At 33.9% G+C, this 19,023-nt stretch overlaps 1 protein-coding gene across 1 annotated transcript; it reads right to left on the minus strand.

Moving 5' to 3' along the window:
- Positions 1-250: 250 nt before the first annotated feature.
- LOC106157472 (uncharacterized) lies at positions 251-18,772 on the minus strand. The gene is made up of 15 exons (XM_087018099.1): positions 18,718-18,772; positions 18,265-18,537; positions 17,730-18,008; positions 16,282-16,593; positions 15,556-15,828; positions 15,244-15,369; positions 15,073-15,100; positions 14,612-14,793; positions 13,153-13,215; positions 12,329-12,409; positions 10,646-10,687; positions 10,017-10,076; positions 9,691-9,756; positions 9,068-9,216; positions 251-3,974 (listed from the first exon to the last, which is right to left on the minus strand). The coding sequence occupies exons 1-15, from the start codon at positions 18,770-18,772 to the stop codon at positions 3,831-3,833; spliced, it is 2,133 nt and encodes a 710-aa protein (XP_086874225.1). The 3' UTR covers positions 251-3,830.
- Between the last annotated feature and the right edge of the window lie 251 nt (positions 18,773-19,023).

The raw sequence follows: 19,023 nt of genomic DNA on the forward strand, positions 1-19,023 counted from the left end.
ACTCCCCCTCTCTCTAACTCTCATTAAATGTAGTAAAAATTCTTAGTTTGATAAAACAGTGAAATTTTCCGTTAAAAAAAAAAAAAAAACTTCGTGTTCTCTAGGGGAATCCTTCATCCCCACCTCTCCTTCCATCCATCCTGCTTTTTACCCCCCCCCCTCCACCCCTTCATTCCCCCTTCTCACTAGACTGATTTTATTCTCAATTTCATACAACTGTTTGTGAACATAAACAAAATATAACAAATCATTTTGCAAATTACTGTATTTATTTTAATCAATTAGAAATTAGGACATAGAAGCTGTAATAAAATTTATAACATTTACAGAAAAAACGAAATTAAAACTAGCAAAGTACTGGTCAAATTAATAACACTGCTACATTTCAAGTAAGATTGGAATGCTTTGATAAGCACTAGAAAAGACGTACTATCCACAATTATGGTGAAAATAACGTCAGGTGGAAAAATTATAGAGAATCATTTACTGTTTTTCTAGAAGTTACACAAATGGCATCTGTAAAAATTACACATTGCTAATACAAAATTACGAAGCAAATAGCAATTGAAAAAAGTTTTCAAAATTTCTTGAGTTGCACGAGGTATAAGCATTAATCACCCTTTTATACAAAATATTATTAATAACTTGAACTAGAACTGTTGCTAATACTGATTTCATTAATTTTCTGCTTGCATTATTGGCAAGCCTGTGATCGTACCCAGTTCTAATTCTTAATAAACTGGAAGAAAAACTAATAATAAACGTGTATATGCTAAGTAAATTATTATAATCAAAAACACTTGGTTGAGCTTAGATGGGGCAAGTACTTCAACAAAGTCTCTCTGCCAGCAGATAAAGAGCAATGAGCACTTGCAGAATTAGCTTTTTAAAAAGCTGAAGCGCTGTGACAATGCACAATATTACTGTATGTATACAGACTACTGGAATGAATGTCTTATTTAGAATGCACTATATATGCCTATAGCAGCAAACTTCAGTGGCAAGCTTAAGACTGTTTTCAAGAACATTAATTCTGCAAAAGTTTGCAACTATTTATCACTTCAAAATTCTCAGTTTCGGAAAAAACATCACCTCATATTGGGATACAAGCATTTTAAGAGAAGCTTATTTTGAGCTTCCCACCAAGTTTGAGTTGACTACTGCCCAAAACAGACCTAATTCTCAATAAAAATGATCATAATTCAATAATAATAATTTGAAATCAGTACATCAAATGTGAATTGGATTATGAAAATATCAATAGCATATTTTGTATGGATTAGACATAAAATATGATTTAATTATGATGCTAAAATGGCTTATATATATATATATCAAAAATTGTGCCTGCCCTTTCCTTGTAGAAGTAAACACATAGCAAGAATATACTTTTACAAAGATCTATTCTCGTAAAGGAAATGTTTTCATTTTGCCTGTGCATTATTTAAATTTTATATATAAGATGAAATCAAAAAATACTTCACATGTGCATGAATACAGCATTATAAAAGTATACTAGTTAATATAAACAAAGTTTTCCCCTTCAAAATATCCACGGCTGGAAGAAGATTCCTGTGCACCTCATTCATTGCGATAGTTTTCATTGGCAAAAGTCACCTTAAGTTTTTTATCCACACATCATCTGACATAAATTACACAACTACAGTAGACTGAAAACAAAAAAAAAAAAAAAAAAAAGAAACATACTGACATCATTCAGCAAAGAAATATTCAGCTTTTCTCAGGTCACAGAAATACTCATTACAATGTTAAATTCCAGTTTAATTTTGAAAAAACAAAAGGGCAGACAAAATGTATGAACACAGTTCTCTGGGATATTAATATCTTTTCTAGAAGTTCTATTTTTGTGTACTAACTATAAGCTTCAAAGCATTATCTTGAATATTATAACTAAACAATACATATAATACTAATAATAAAGAAATATAATACAGTTCAGTTTTCAAACCATTACTGTTGTGACAAAAGTTATGTAAGTTTAACGAACAAGTTGTAACAAAGCAGACCTGCCAAATTACAATATGTAAAATTGGTTACAAATTCATTGTACTATATTAATTTTTTTCAAAGGCTTTGGAAACATTAAGTGTAAGGCATTTAAAATGTTTGTTTAACATTGTCTAGTAAATAAGTTATTAGTCATATAAATAAATAAATAAATAAATAAATAAATAAATAACAATGTCTAATGATCAGGAACAGGCCACCATGCAGGCAGATTTTATGACAAAACTTCACAAACTCAGCATCTTATAAAATAAGCATGTTTCTATTAATATAAGACCAAAAACTTTCATATCAAGCTCTGGAAGACAACTGCTGACTCAGGAAACATTTCAACACAAACTTTGCATAGTTTCAAGCAATGTACACAGGATTTACCCTAAGACCCTTATAACATCCAGTGGTGTGGTATTACTTAACTGATTCATGGTTCGGTACACCTTGACAAGTAACTAACATGTAATTACAATACTGGGGGTTGTATTCCAGTTTACAAGTTCTCCACAAGTTAACTTACTGCTGTACAGCTGAGTTTAGTCAAATAATTGGCTGTGTTGAGCACAGGAGCTCTGTTTAGGAGACACTGAGCACAGTCAGAACAAGACGATCCACGGACTAAATATGTCCGAACCACTTGAAAGCAACACAGACTAATTCCTTGATGGTCTCCCCACCTCCACATGCGGCATTAAACAGATTAAATCTTCGCTCCAAGGTTTAATTGCAAGGCCCCTTGTATTGTTTTTAAGTAGGGTCAACCATATTTGAGACGGGGATCTGTTAGTCCATGGAACATCTTGTTCTGAACACGCTTACTGTCACATATATAGCAGTTGTCAAGTGAACCAGTACTGACTGCAACAATGAAATGCACCATTTGATGTTCAAAGGGTGAAAAACCTACCACACATAGGACTAGCTGCCCTGTTCAACACATCAACTTTTTAAAGATAAATTCTATTCACATTTAAAGTGTAGGATACAGCATTAATATTATTCAACAGTAAAAATTCCTTTCTTACAATGAATTGAATCTGTAGGTGGTTTAAGCAATAACAATGATGTGCTAATAGATTCTTCAAACAAGCCATGTCTGTAATTTTCTCCAGCTTCAAATAACAGTAAAATGTTGAATGCAACAGATAATATGGTTAAATATTTACAATATTATTGCCTTCTTTATAAAGATTGTCACTTTTTTTCGCCCCACAGTGGCCATTACCAATATATCATACCAATTACCAGGAAATTAAATCTACCCAGAAACCGTTTTTCACATACACTGTTATGGAATAGTTGGATTCAAAGATCTGTTTGCTGTATATTTGATGCACTAAGTCTTTGGTAATATCACAAAGCATGAACTACACTGAAAACTGTAGGTGGCACTCCACTGGAATGGGAAGACAACACCAACACTCAAAATTCTGCAATAATTTGTGACCTTAACATTGCATAAATGTACATTAACTGTATGGAACTTAATTATAAGTATTCAAAATTTCATATATTTACTGAATGCTGAATCAAAATGGAATGTTGTGATCTGATGTCTCATCAATTAAAAATCACATGACAGCAACAGACTACTGTATAAAAATAAGACATGCTATCATTTACTGCACTCTTGCAAAAAAGATTGTATTCAAAAATTATGGCACCATTAGTAGAAAGAGAGTCAACACATATTCCTTCCCTATTTTACAACATGAACTGCCCTTATAAACATTTAGTAGCAATAAGTAGAAATAGGCAGCCATGTTCCTGCATAGAGAGGAGGAGTGTAATCAAGATGTGGATTGCAATCAAGTGGGTGGTGCTTTTCTTTTAAAGTCAATGGTGGCATATTCCGTGGCTTCCTCCGTGCGGATGATTTCATCTTTCTGATTCTTTCCCTTTGGCTTGGTAAAAGTTAGGTCTGCATAGACTGTCCCATCTGGGCCGATATTCTGGGGAAAAAAGTGGAGACATCTGATTAACAATTGATGAGGTAGATTAAAAATGCCTGGTTAGGATTAGTATAAACCTAATGTGTGTCTGTCTGTGTGTGTGTGTGTGTGGGGGGGGGGGGGGGGGAGTGGTTGTAATTCGATATGGGGTTACAAACATATCATATTATCTATTTGTGAAAATGCAGCACATTTTCAATAGTTTTTACATACGATGAAAATATTTTCCATAGGTTAATACAGTATATTTCAAAAATACGTGTAAAAAAAACCTTCTGTGATACAGGTCTGGCATCATCATCATAAAAAAGCCAACAATGACAAAGCAAATCACTTTTCCAATTGCGCACTCTCAGTACAGCAAATGTCATGGATATTTTTCTTGCAGGGAGAAAAAAATCATTGAAAGTGATTAGGGTAAAAAGGATGTAAAAATGCAGGAGTCGCTCTTTGTATTTGCCTAGCTGGATCCAGACACAAGCATCGATTTATTTAATACCATGAAACCTACAAGAAAAAAAAATCACACTGTTTCACAAAAAACAGCCCAACAAAAATCAATACTGTCTGGTTCTCATAGCCAGACATTAGTACATTTGTATAATTGAGGTAAGCAGAGATGCTGTATTCTGAGGACTGTTCAACAGACACCTACCTAGCTGGAAGAACAAATATGAGAACTGGATGGAGGGGTGATTGGGGGGGTGGGGGTGGGGTGGGGGTGAGGGGTGGTCTAGTGGAGGCTAGATCAGCTAAAAAGGTTCTTAAATCTGAAATGGGCAAACCCAAGCATATTAACATGTTAACAACTAAGAGAGAGTAAAAAATAGAAATAAAAAAAAATAAAAAGAATTGCTGTCTCATTTTAATTCTAAAGCAAAGTGAGCTCCATACCAGCCAGTTTTGCAGTACTGTGTCCAAACTTTTTATAAAGAAATATAAATAAATAAATGAAAGAAGCTTATACACCAGACAATATATATACATCATATCCAGTACAGGAATGAATCAATAGTAACACTTAAAAAAAGCTTCTATGGCATTTTGAAAAAGGTCAGATGATTAATTCTGTTTTAGTTCATATCCTAAGTATCACCTATGTTCTTTGTTAGTCATAATGAGCTACTTAAAATATCAACAAGAAAACACTAACATGTGCCTGGGCTGTAACAAGTATTGTGGGAACAAATGCTTTATTGGCTGTGGGGAAGGAGAGAGGGAGGGAAGGAGGGGAAAGGGGTACCATGTCTGCTTTAGCCTCTGTCAGAATTTAAGAATTCTTGGATTTTGTGGGAAAATCTTGGCTGATTACAAAATCAATATGAACTTTGATTCATCATAAGAATAAGAAAAGTCTCATCAGGAGGTGGTCTCACAATTATGTTCTCATCAGGTGTAACTTAAAACTAGCTTAATTACATAAAGTACCTCCTGGAGTGATACCACTTAGTTAAACCTATCCCCCCCCCCCCCCCACCAGCCCCTCAGCAACCAACTGCAACAGAAGAGGTCATAAAAGCATAACCATGTGGGGAATATTGCAATCAAGCTCCTATTTACATGTACATGCCTCAAATTTTTCAAGGAATCTAGGTTTAAGATGAACCCAATTAGGGCAGGCTCATCTCTTGAGGACATGGACTGTCACCCCACTGGGGACACAGGTTGATAAATGAAGTACATAACCATGAGAGCTATCAGTTACATAGCAATGACATGAGACAATTTAGAAATACTTCAGGTCTTCAGATATATGTGGATTAAAGTGCAAAAAGGAATGCAGTAGCATACACAACTTGATTAATCTTCCAGATTGCCTTGAGTGTTTACAGTTTGGGAAGGATAAGGTTACCAGTTAACCTTTTTAACCTTCCTGGTTTAATCCAAACACCTGGTTGCACATGAAAATCCAGGTCAAGGTCCACTTGTAAGTAATGGGGCCACTGAATAGATAATCAGCAACTGTGTTCAATTAGCCTTGTCACATGGCACTGGGCTAGACAATACAGCCCTTAATCTGTATTTGTGTGACAGCACTGGTGAATGTTGTTATCCAAACACTGATAAGGTTGCAATGACACATAGTTGAATTTTCTGCACTTACAAGAGGGCACTATTGATAAATTAGTGCCATTGTCTGCCAATAGGTGTCTCCCCTAGTTTGGTGTTGGAAATCTGCCCACATTTGTGTAGCCAGGGAATTATATCGGATATAATTCTCTGGTGTGACTTAACCTGTTTTCAATTTGATAGACTATATGTACTTTATTGCACTTCTTATCTCAGGTTATAGGCAGGTTACCAAAGTATTCTACTTCACATGGGAAGAATCTGACATAAAAATTTGTGGCGCTCTTATAAACTGAACTATGGAATTTAGATCAGTTACCAACTGGCTAGCATAATTTTGGTTATTTCTTTGAAATAGGATTGAATTAAAATGATGAGGCATGCTAGCAATTAAAATAATAAAATTATAAATTATAGAAGGAAAAGTCTGTCTAAGTATCAATGCAGAATCTCCCCAACAAAACCTTCAACAAATACTTCCCCGTTATTTTTCATTTACTACAATCAGAAATCACATTTTACATTTTGGTCTGTCCAATAACTAGCTTCAGCAGTCATATCACTATGATGTGGCTATATTTACTAATATGTCCACATTATCAGTCATATGTACAGCAATTTATCAGTGTATCATTTATCAGCTGCTCCTGAATTGAGCTAAATACAGCACAGTGTAAGAACTGTGTACACGGCCTCCTTGCTATGGCCTCTACACAGCTTGGGGTCTCTGATGACAGCAATTTTAAAGTGGGGTTCTTTTTCTCAAACAATTGCACCAATTTACTCTTTTAGTTAACCAAAAATGACCAATGAAGTAAAACCCAGATCAAATTTTGATAACGAGTAAGCCTTTTCCAGACAAAAGGAAGTCTCTCTCTCTCTCTCCAATTCTTCCCTATAGTACCTACTATCCTGGTTGACACCTTTACCCTAATTTCTTATGAACCAAGGAAGGACAGAATCAGAACAGAATTGAAATCTGATACATGTGTAATACATAATGGGGGATCCCAGTCTGTTAAACAGATTACTAGCAAATTAAGGGCTGAATTCATATAAATGAAATTATACACCACAGATACCTGTATGATGCTTTTGATTGAAGAGGATTAATAATGTATGACTTTAAGCTAGATGAGTCAGAATTCCCAGAATTTACAGTAAGCTTTTAACCCAATTTTCCAGGACAGTAGGTGACAAAAGAAGAAAAAATATTTCTAAAGAGAAGAATTTCTTGCTGTGGTTGTGCTGCTTTGTAAAAATAGCTGATAAATGACTGAACAATCTTTGCTATTATTATATTATTTTATATACCAATCAAAAGAAACAAAGTGAGTTATTTTTCTTGTCACTTGTAAAGAAAATCTAAATATGTTCTCATACTTCTTCTTTGGTTTAATTCATTTTCTTGTTTATGAAAAAAAAAAAAAAAAGTGGGCAGATAGCTGGCCCTACTTTATAACTATAAACAGGTGCACAGGCACTAGCTACATTGACTACATTTAAAAAGTCACATTACCCTGTTGCCAAAATTCTTACTAACAATAGATGTTATGGTGCAATGTTTGATTTTTATCGACTCTTTTCATCTTGCTTAACTCAGGCTCTAAAATAACATAGTAACCACATTAGGTCACCTCAAAAGCCTTTTATGTTGAGAAAAGAAAAGAAACGACGATTCTTCTTAAATTTCTTTTAAAAATTCAAAACATTTTGAATTATAATTAATGCAAAATATATTTTTCATTTTTAGAGGCATTACTGCACTACAGTTGCATAGGCAGATTGAAAGAATCCCTGTATAACTGCATCCTCAAAATTTTTTTTGACATTTTATGATAAGCATGCGCTGTTCAACGTGACTCACCCATCGATTGCTGGGCGTTGCTAGCAATCTACATAAAATTTCTGTAACCGTTATGTTTTGAGTATCTAAGTGGTCGAGACTCCATGTAGGCACACTGGTAATGCCATCATGTAGGCATCTATGAGTTTTTGTTTCCAGTCGTGGATGCATACAGTTAGTACAGTAACTTTACTTCCTGGTTCAATTGAAAGGTAGGTTATTGATTAATGGATGACTCATCTTTACCAAGAACAAAATGAATATGAAACACTTCCTGAGTAGGTACTTTGAGTAAACTCAAAGTCCAAGTTATGAAAAAAAAATTAGAGCATTTTTTGTGACTTTTCTATAATGAAAACATACTAGTAGGACTCAAAGTTACAGTGACGGGCATCAAGTCATTAAGTATAAAGGACCACAGCTACAGTTTAAAAACCTATAGGAAAGCATATCTGTAAAAAAAAGCACATAAACCAAATCAATTTTTCACAAAATGTGTCACCACTTACTGAAAATTAAACTTAGTCTAATGACTACTTTAACAGTCACGCATCTACATCTTATTAAACTTTTTAATCTTTTAAGAGCCTAAAACATAGAATTAACTTTCCCACGCTAAAGAGACAGAAAGGAAAAGGAACTTTGTTTGTGCTGATAAGCATGGTATTGAGGCAACAAAGAGGAAAAGAAAATTATTATCAAATGACTTAAAAAAAAAACTGAAACAAAAACAGGACTGGTATCAAGTCTCATTTCCCTTACATACATGTATGTATCCTCAAGATTTTTTTTTATAAAGATTACTGTAGACACAATTACCAATAATATCACTGTGCAAAGATAACATTTCAACAAAAGATGGGGCTTTGTTCCTTCATCTATAGTTATCATGTCACAATATCATATCTCTTTGTGACAAAATTATAATATTACTAGAGACAATACGTAATAAATAAATGAACTTATCTAAGAAATGATACAATGAATAAACAAAATAAAGAAACAAATAAATGGAGGTGGGGGGTAATTAAAGCAATTAGAAACAGGTGTTTTTGGATCAGGAATTTGCAAACAAAATTCACCATATAATAATAACAACGATTAAGAAAAAATGCTTGAACAAGATACACTCCCCTGAAACAAACACCTGTCTTTTAAGCTAATTATTTCTATATACCTTAGCGCTATCTTTGGGATCCTCCACCTTTTCCTCCACCACCTGTCCTCCACTCTCCACATTGGCATAGGGGTTCTCCCCAGGGTCGTTCTTGTTCTCCACATTCTGGTATGGGTTCTCATCCTCATCATAGGCTGGCTTGGCTTCAGCTGGAGGGAATAATAATAATAATAATAATAATAATAATAATAATAATAATAATAATAATGAGTTTGGGTTATTTCTATTGCTGTATCTCTTCTATTTCTTAATCTTCCGAAGTACCTGTTTTCACTTTGTTTTTATTTTATTATTTGGAAAATATAACAGTAAAAAATGTATACTTCGTATATTGAAAATAAAAAATCATTTTGTAGCCATCTAGTGTAAAAAAAAAATAAGCATGGGCAGCTGGGATTTTATGATTAACCTGGTTAACCCTTTGCAAAGAATGCTGGCATAACAAAATCTCAACTTCCATGTCATCAATATGAGCATAAACACTGACTTAATCTAAAGACCTTACTTCACAACCAATGCACATACTTTCGTCTCAAGTTGATTATAATCCTCCCATCAATTCTCATAATTTCATTTTAAATAATATGTAAAAAATATGAAATCATCATCCAATTCAAACCTACATTTCTTTTTCTTCTTCTTGCCTTTATCAGGCTGGGCATATAGGGTAGTCAGTTCTTCATCCTTTTCTGAATAACAAAAGGATAATAATAATAATAATAATAATAATAATAATAATAATAATAATACATGATTACAAAGGTATGACCAAGCTATATTTTAATTAAAATTTGCAATATGAGCAATAACCTATGCTTGCTTACTTACAGTAACATATTTCAAAAATCCATACAAATTAACACATAAAATAAATAAAAATTAAAAAAATGAAAATGAAAAGAAAATGTGTTCATAAGAAAAAAAAAAATTGATGTTAAGCTATGTTTACCCTTTCCTTTCTTCTTTTTCTTCTTTTCAGGTTTGGCATACAATGCACCAGGGTCTTGTTCTGCAGAGTAAGAGAAAGGTTTAAGAACTTGGAGCCTTTTTTTTTTTTTTTTTTTTTTTTTGGGGGGGGGGGGGGGGGGGGAGGGAGGGGGAGAGAGAAACTTCATCTTTATATATCAGTTATATCAGTAGCGAAGCTGCACATGCGTCCCCACACATAGCATAGTAAAATTACGGCATATGCAAGTAAAAATATATATATTATTGTTTATTAAAAATACTTACATAGTGCAAATTATAAGGACTAGCATACAAGTAAGACAATGTACCATGCACTTCCATCTTCAAAGAATAGATATTAAAGATGTTTTCTGTGTTGTACTTCATCCAGACATACTGCAAATGTTTGTACCAATGACACATTTTTTCTTTCCAATCTTTTTAAAATTAAAAGTTATAAAGGGCCCCTAAAAACTCTTCTTGTCTGACTAAATTTTTAGTCCCCTTTCTTATTCTAATGCAATCTGCAACACAGATTAAAAAAAAAAAACCTTTTCCCTTAATTAGAATAACTAATGAGAATAACAAAGTATGACAATTAAATGCTCTCTAAATTTTTAAGACCCATACCCTTGTTTCCTGCTTCAGGCACATAAGCTGCAGCCTCAGCCCCTAAGAGGACAAAATGACAGAGTCAGTCACAGCTGAGATGAAAACTTTACTATTCTTCTCATAAATCACTACAGCTATAAACAATGGAAAGCTAACAAAAGGCAAATACCATGACAACTTCCCTCTTCCATTAAATAATGTCTGCAAGTCTTAAAGAAGCAATTTCAAGTTTATGACTTTGTTTTCAGGTTGGAAAAAAAGGGTAAAAGGGTATTTTAAATAAATAAATTCAAGAAAAAATAATTAAGATACATTTTTCAATTCATTTTAGAGGTTTATTTCACAGGGAAGGTGTTTTTTTATTAAAAAAAAAAAATGTGTCACACAGAAATGAGTTATCAAATCACTACAAGGCTGTTTTGTAACCAGAAAGTTAAGTGAAAAGCATGTTTTAATCACACACATGACTAAGCAGCAGGAATGAAGCAAAGGAACCTTTCAAAAACACATTTATAACCATGCAAACACAAAGCAAGAAAACAGCAGATAAAAAATAAATTCCCGAAAATCATAAGCATCATGAAAACTCATTATACTCATGTAATATTTGTAGGAAGAGTATTTCCTCCACAAAGCAGGTAACACAATGTTATATAAATATATTATCATACATAACAAACTGAATCAAAGCACCCAAACTATTTTATAACAAGCTAGTACAAGTCAAAAATACAGTTCCTGTAGCACATCATCATTTTGCCAAACACATTATAATTAAAAAATGTAATTTTGCCTTAGAAAATTAAAAAAAAAAAAAATTGCTTGTCACTGCCCAGCTGAAAAATTTTGGGTAAATTTCCATTTTTTTTTTTTTAGAAATATCGCAAAGGACAATTGTCTTTAAAAAATTGCAAAAAGATGAGCCAATAACACTTCACATAAAGTTGTTTTTATATTATTGAATTGCTGATGAGTTTTTCAAAGCAACAGGTACAACAACTTTGTTGCTACAGTAAACTAAGAAAGCATCAGATTGGTTGGCTACTATCCCATATGAAAAATTCCCACAGGAGGTCCTATAGAACTGCAGCATGGGATTCTATAGGAATCCTACAGGACTCTTTGGGACTCTACGACATTTTATCAGATGTCCCATAGGAAAAGTATGTCATAAAGGACGCTGTAGGATTTCGAGCCATTTTCTTATGGACCCTTTAGGAAATTTCCATAAGGGATATACTGAGAAATTCTCAGGAAACAAGCAGTGAAATCAACAGCAGTGGATCATCCTAACATTAGGAATTTAGACTGGGTTCCCATACTTAGATCGATCCATCTGGATCGACCTAACTCCCTGGGGGTTCATGCTAAATTGCTATCAGCTCAAGAGGCTTAAATGTCTGTCACGCCTACCGAATCAGCTAGAGGTAAAGATAATTACCCCTTAACAGCTTTACTAGGCATGACAGACGTTTAAGCCAGTTAGTTTGATAGGAATTTAGTGAGTCTCCCCTGGGAGATTGATCGATCTAAATATCTGTGGGAATGGTCCCTAAAGCAATTAACTATAACAAAGTAGTTTTTTCTTTATTTTACAATTATCTCTACTACTGTCTAGAGAACTTCTCCATGGAAAGTTATCCACAAGTTGTGGACACTACATGTATATGCTAGTACAGAGCTGTTAGAAGAAACCTTCACCTTCTTTCCCCTCCTCTTTCTTAGATTTATCTGGTCTAGCATACAAAGCATCGAGAGGAGGTTCAACTGGCAAGTTAGAGGCTAGAAATGATAGAAATTAGTCCAAGAACAGTACCAAGATTGACATCATAGACAACATTCATGCTAACAGTTAGTAAAATCGAAAGCGGTCTTAAATAATAAGAGAAGAAAATAATCAAAATTGAATCTGCCTTTATTTTGAAATGCAAAAATTGATAAAGTTATTTTCTTATCGTGTACAATAAAAGTAATGAAAGAAAGATGATCTGTAACATATTGGCAATGGCCCGAATATATGACCTGTTCAGTAAGTTTGGTATTTTTTTCACCAATTTCACCTAGGGGTATCAGATAATCTTTCTTTCGATATATAAAACATCTGAAAACCTTTCTAATAATTAAATAAGACTTAGACATAAGACTAAAAGTAAATATTTTCAATAAATGGTTGGTAGTGAAAAACACAATTTAAGGTTGGCGCTACATGTGAGGGATTGATTTTCATCTTATTAAGTCCCAGACAAAGCAGATGAGGTCAAAATGAGTGAAACATCCCCAAGTTCAAAAACAAAGTCCTTGTAGAAATGATAACAAATACTACTTTGGATCCCAGTGGTGCTCTTTTTAAATATAAACTCTTCAATCAATAAAAAAATTAATAAATGCTGAGTTTACCCAATCTCATCAATTTTTTTTAAAATGGAAAAACACTTTTCATTAATCCTCAGACCTCTAAAATCCATATTTCTCAAGTATCCAATCAAACTGTTCTTAGGAGTACTACTAATATACATCTTACGTACCTCTTTTTTCCTGTTTTTTCTTCTTGTCTGGCTGGGCATACAGCCCTTCCACTCCAGCTGCCCCTAGATATACAATGAGAGACCATGGTTAGTTTTATATTCTAATTATTTCAAGTACTATGTTGAGATATTATCAAGAGTTTGAAAAAAAAAAAATCAAAACACATCTGTGGTCTTTCATTGAATATTAAATGGCAAAATTTGTCCTCATTACACAACAAAACTCAAACATTCAAAGTACATAAATTACAAATTTAGCCATATTAACAAAATCAAAGATAACTTTTAAAAGTCTAGTATAAAGCTGTCTGAGTCAATCTCAGTTATCACTGATTAAATTGTATAATGCAAGCAACATAAAAAGAAAAACTAAAAGCATGCACCAATAGTGTAAAGAAAAAAATCACATTTAATATCTGAAAAATAAAAGGAGCAGAGATTTTTAAAAAATTACATGTATCCAAAACATGCCCCACTGATTCGAGGAAAGGGTGGCAGCTTAAAATGATGCTAGAGTAATACCCTTCCAGCAGCAAGATTACAAAGTGTGAAGCTTTTGTGTTGATAAATAAACAACTCTCTTTAACACCCCAAAGCATGGACAAAATGCATGCTATAAATTTTAAATAATTCGTACTTCTGATTTATTTTTTAAAAACCTTTTATAACATATTGCAGATATAATATATCATCCATTCACTTCAATGACTATAGGTTCCAATGATAAAAACAAACATTTTTCCTGTATTATCAATAAATGCTTATAATGCAATGCCTGGCAGTGAACTTCCAGCATTAACCCTTTACTGCCCACAGTGAAAATACTCTTAGAATAGTTAATGCAGTGAAAAGTAAAAATACAAGTTATTATATTCACTACTGCATACGCAGTGCAGTATATGTACCACACATGTGTTCCACTTTCAGAGAATGGAAAGAAGTTAACCCTTTGTATCTTATGCAAGCACCTTGAATTAAACCTTTTAGCACACAAAATGGACTGACAAATCAAAATTATAAGAAATTTCAGGATTTAACTGCAGCCTTAGATGGGCCAAATAAAAAGCAAAAGGAAGGTATTCCTTTTAAATTCAAACCCTTTCTATGCTAACTAGTATTAATATCCTTCAAAAGCAAAGTACAACATTTTCAATGCCATTCAAAAGCCACCACTCTTTCACAACCTGTAGCACAATTTCTAAAAACTAAAAGCAAAACTTCCACAAATATTAGGGCATGCAAAATGAGAACCTATTGATATAATCCATACAGTCAGAGGAAAACAACAAAATTTAACAAACCTCCTCCCTGGTTTTCTGTAGCACTGTGTGTAATGGCGTAGGGTGAATCAGATGTCACAATGTCACTCCCGCTGCCGTTGTCATCCACGCGTCGATATTCCCTGGCAACATAACCCAAAATAAGCATCAACACTAGGCCAAGAAAAAAATTCACTTACCCGCAGTTTTAGCTGGTTTAGCAGCAATAGCTGGCTTAGCAGCTATGAGCGGGCGGCCATTTTCAGCTGAGGGGTGAGGAGACTCGGCGTAAGGATTAATATCTTCCACTTCCCCGCCCTCTAATGCTGGGTTAGATATACCACCATTTGAGCCCATGTAATCATTGCCAACAACCAACGAGCTGTAGAAGAGCCAAGTTAATTGGTCTAAGGAACATGCCCTTGTACATTTTTTTTGCTACATTTGCCATAAAAGCAGCAGATGGCAAGCATTTTCCTTAGTTTTAAGTCAGTGTCGTAGTATAAGGAAATATAATTATGTAACATTTACAGCTATACAACTTATTTCAGGTATAATAATAATAATAATAATAATAATAATAATAATACAAAATGTGCAAGTAACAAAGCAAACAAAATCATTTTAATTTTAAGATGGATGTCAAAATAAAAATCCTCACCTCTGTCCAGCCATTTCCATGTCAGGACCTAGAAACAAAGTGCAATTTCTCATTCATTTTCATATTTGAGTAAAAACTTTTAAGTTGTTACCTAGTACTTCTAAAGTCGGACCAGTCATACTTATGCATCATAACTATTTACAAATATATAAACATATTTGTAAGTTTTACCTTTTTTCTTGCTCGTTGTCGTTCTTCTTCTCAAGAAGAAGAGAACAGCAATGACTGCTGCAATAAGAAGGACAGGTACCACTACTCCTATGATAATAGGCAGAGAGTCTGATGTTGGTAGTGGGGCTGCAAAAATAAATAAATTAATTACTAAATAAAATAAGTAAATAAATATTAATAATACAAGGTGCACATAAAATCCAAACATATGACTGGCAGATTGTGCCTATTAGAACTTTTACTAACATTTAAAAAAAACTGGAAGAATATGAAAAAAAAAAATAGATAAAGAAATACAAAGATAACACTTACTTCTTCTCTTAACCTGTTTTTTCACCACCAAAGCATCACCCTGAAATATCTGCAGAGCAAATTCATACTCCCTGTCATCTGGTAATGTTATCTCAGCTGATGTAGCATTAGAAAACGGGATATCATGTATGGAACAGTCATTTGTATGCTTCAGGCAATATACAACTTTAAAACTAGTAATGTCATCCTCTCCTGACACTATGCTCCACGTAATAGTAGCTATCCCATTAGAAATGGAAACCTGAAGTTGGTCCTCTGACAAAACTGGCAAGGCTGAAATGGACAGTATAAATATATAGTTATTAAAATACCCTATACATATATAGGTTAACAAATTAAGAGATAAAACCATAACGGAATTTATTTTCTTTAATTTGCAATTATTTAGAAATCGATATTCAGGGACATATATATATCATGTCTAGGATAAATGTTCTCAGCAGTCAGTAACTGAATTTGTATTTCTGCTTTTTATCTTTAAAGTCATATATTATTAACGGACACTGTGCAAATTTCAAACTTATACAGAGCAATATTTTAAATATGCAAGATTGTGTACATTGTAGTATGTTTGGTAAGTTATTTATTTCTACAATGTACACAGCTGGAAAACGAAATTGTATGCTGGGAATATGCAGCACATTTATTTTAGGAATTAAGAACAATTATATATCTGTGTGTGACTATATTGTGAGCATGACTTGGAGATTATTTATGTGTACAAACCTTTTGTCTTGATGTCCAATATATCTGTAAATGCACTGGCATTCCTACTGGTATCATCGATTTCATTCTCAGCTCGTACTCGGACATTGTAAGTGATGTCAGCCTTCAATCCAGTAATTTTGTATTGTTTCATTTGCCTAAACCCAGGATCTGGAATGTTCCAAATGCTCAGCCACTGTGCAGAAGTGGCCTCCTTGTACTGAAGAGTAAACACCTGTCTACGTCCTCCATTATTACCTGCCCTCCATGATACGTTGACAGATATTGCTGATGACGAAATGTTTCGGAAGTCTAATGGAGTGTCTGGCTTTCCTTTTAATAAAATTAATGTAAAAAAATCTGTGAATTTCATTTCTCACAGAAACTGGTCAAAATAAATTTGTTATCAACTGAACACAACAATTCATTTAATACTAGCTGGCAATATTATAGTGTACTAGTAAGTAAATCATCAGCAAACTTCCATTTAACTTGTATAGCTTGAGTTGTAACTCATAATGTGAGAGGCAGATATGATCTACCTCAATTGTTGGACATAACAAACATGATTAAAATTAATAATTTAGTAAATTAAAACAAATGGTTCTGCAGTTTGTTTAGTTAGGGTGGGTTACAGATGTGATGGACATGGACAGCATGGACAGACATAGTGATCAGAATACACATACAATATGTGACAACAATGACACAGGCTATCAGGTCATGCTGATATTCAAAAGAAATTTGACATTTTAACAAAGTCACTCAGTTAAGTCAAAGTAGATAAAATTAAAGCGGTTTAGGAATAACAGAATGGCCACAATCACTGTGATGACACAGACAGACAGTGATCTGAATATATGCAGACACATCCCGCACGAAAACGAAGTAGATACTCCAGCGCAGTAGACTACTGCAATCATACTGCAAACATGCTTCAAATCTGCTTCGATGTGGGAGCTAATTAGCATATTTGAAACATGCTTCTATCATGCTGCTAATCTACTGCATTAATGCTCCTCCTCTGTACAACCCTATGTAATTTTTGAAGTAGAATTGCAGTAGACCATACTGCATTTCTACTGCAAATATGCTCCACACCACTACTGCGTTAATGCTTCTTTGCTACTTCGATACTACTGCATTTTCTTGCGGGATAGTACAGAAAATTTATATCTCACTTATACATCCTTCTCCTTCTGGGTATTGACATAAAATAAGGTTACATTATTTTTCAGTATTCCATGACACAAATACTGTGTTCACAACATTTAAGCTTCTTCACTTGTAAATAAAAATATTTAATTCAAAGGGTCATGCAAAATCAACCACATTGGTACAAGAAGTACATTTATAAAAAAAAAAAAAAAAAAAAAAAAAAACTGCAGCTGAAAAATGCACAGACACTGTGAGCGTGAGATAAAAAGGGACTTGGGTGGTAAGATGTTGAAGCTAAATTTTCCTCTTACCTAAACGTTCCAGTGTAAAATGAACAAGAAGTGGGTCCTTCACCCCATTAGTAACTTCACATGTGTAGTTTCCATAGCTACTCTCATCTATCAGTATTGGCAATGAGGATGAGAAATCTTGGTCCTGTGATGTAATGTTGACCAGTTGTTGTCCTTTCTTCCAAGTGAATGAAGTTGGCTTGGGGTAAGCGATGACATGGACACTTAAGGCCTTTGTTTCCCCAATATCACCACTTACTCTGCGTTGAGTTCTGTTATTTGGGCCTTCTTTTGGGGAGTCTGGAAAATATATTTTGCTACTTTTTATTTAAATATTTGGAAAAAGAGAGAGAAGACAACAGAAGTGCAATATATCTAACCAAAAATATCCTTTTAGGATTCATTTTTGGACAATATGTTTGCACACACAAAAATATCTCATATGAAACAAGTGTCCCATTCTAAAACATGCCATCCTTGACCCTGCCATGATCTCCATTATTATGTTTCATTCTATGGTGTTCTATAATCCAGCACATATGCAGATTAAACTTACATCTAACTATTACACTTCTTGAAGCGGCTTTTGTGAACACTCCGTTGGTTGCAGTACACGTGTAAACACCGGCATCTGCGTATTGTATACGAGTTATCACCAATCTGTCGCTGGTATTGCCACGGTCTGTAACTGAACCTCCTCCTGTTGGCTGAAACATCCACTTCTGATATCGTATGTTGTTTCCACCAGGTTCTCCTTGTGCTGTACACGTCATAGACAGGCTGTCACCTTCAGTCTGCTCTGGGACAACAGGGAATGTCACTGTGAGATCTACAACAAGGCAATATTGTAATGATAAATCAGTCTATATATTACCAAAAGTGCAAGATTACATTTGTTAGCATTATTTTTCTCCATGTGAAAAAATCATAACTTATAAGTTATTGTGATGTTTGGGCTGCAGAAATCAAAATCAACACATTATTAAGATGGGTATGTGAAAGGAACTACAGGTATTTTTTATCAAAGATCTATACAAGGCAATTGGAGTGGTAAGCTTGCACATGTTAATCTTGTAATATATTTCCATATTGTTTTGCTGCATCTATAAACATGCATTTTCCCCAGAACTGGACTTACATTGTACAGTTAGAGTAACTTCCCTTGTAGATATAAGATCCCCATGCCTCGCTGAGTTGGCTGTTACTGTACAGGTATACTGTCCTGTATCATCCTTGGTCAGTTGTTGTATAGTATGGTTGGCTTGTCTTGTTGTCCAGCTACCTTTCTGCCATCTATAGGAAGTGACAGTTGGGT

This window comes from Lingula anatina, chromosome 7 (genome assembly GCF_051362555.1).
Source record: "Lingula anatina isolate TDL-2025a chromosome 7, LinAna3.0, whole genome shotgun sequence".
NCBI classification, from domain to species: Eukaryota; Metazoa; Brachiopoda; class Lingulata; order Lingulida; family Lingulidae; genus Lingula; species Lingula anatina.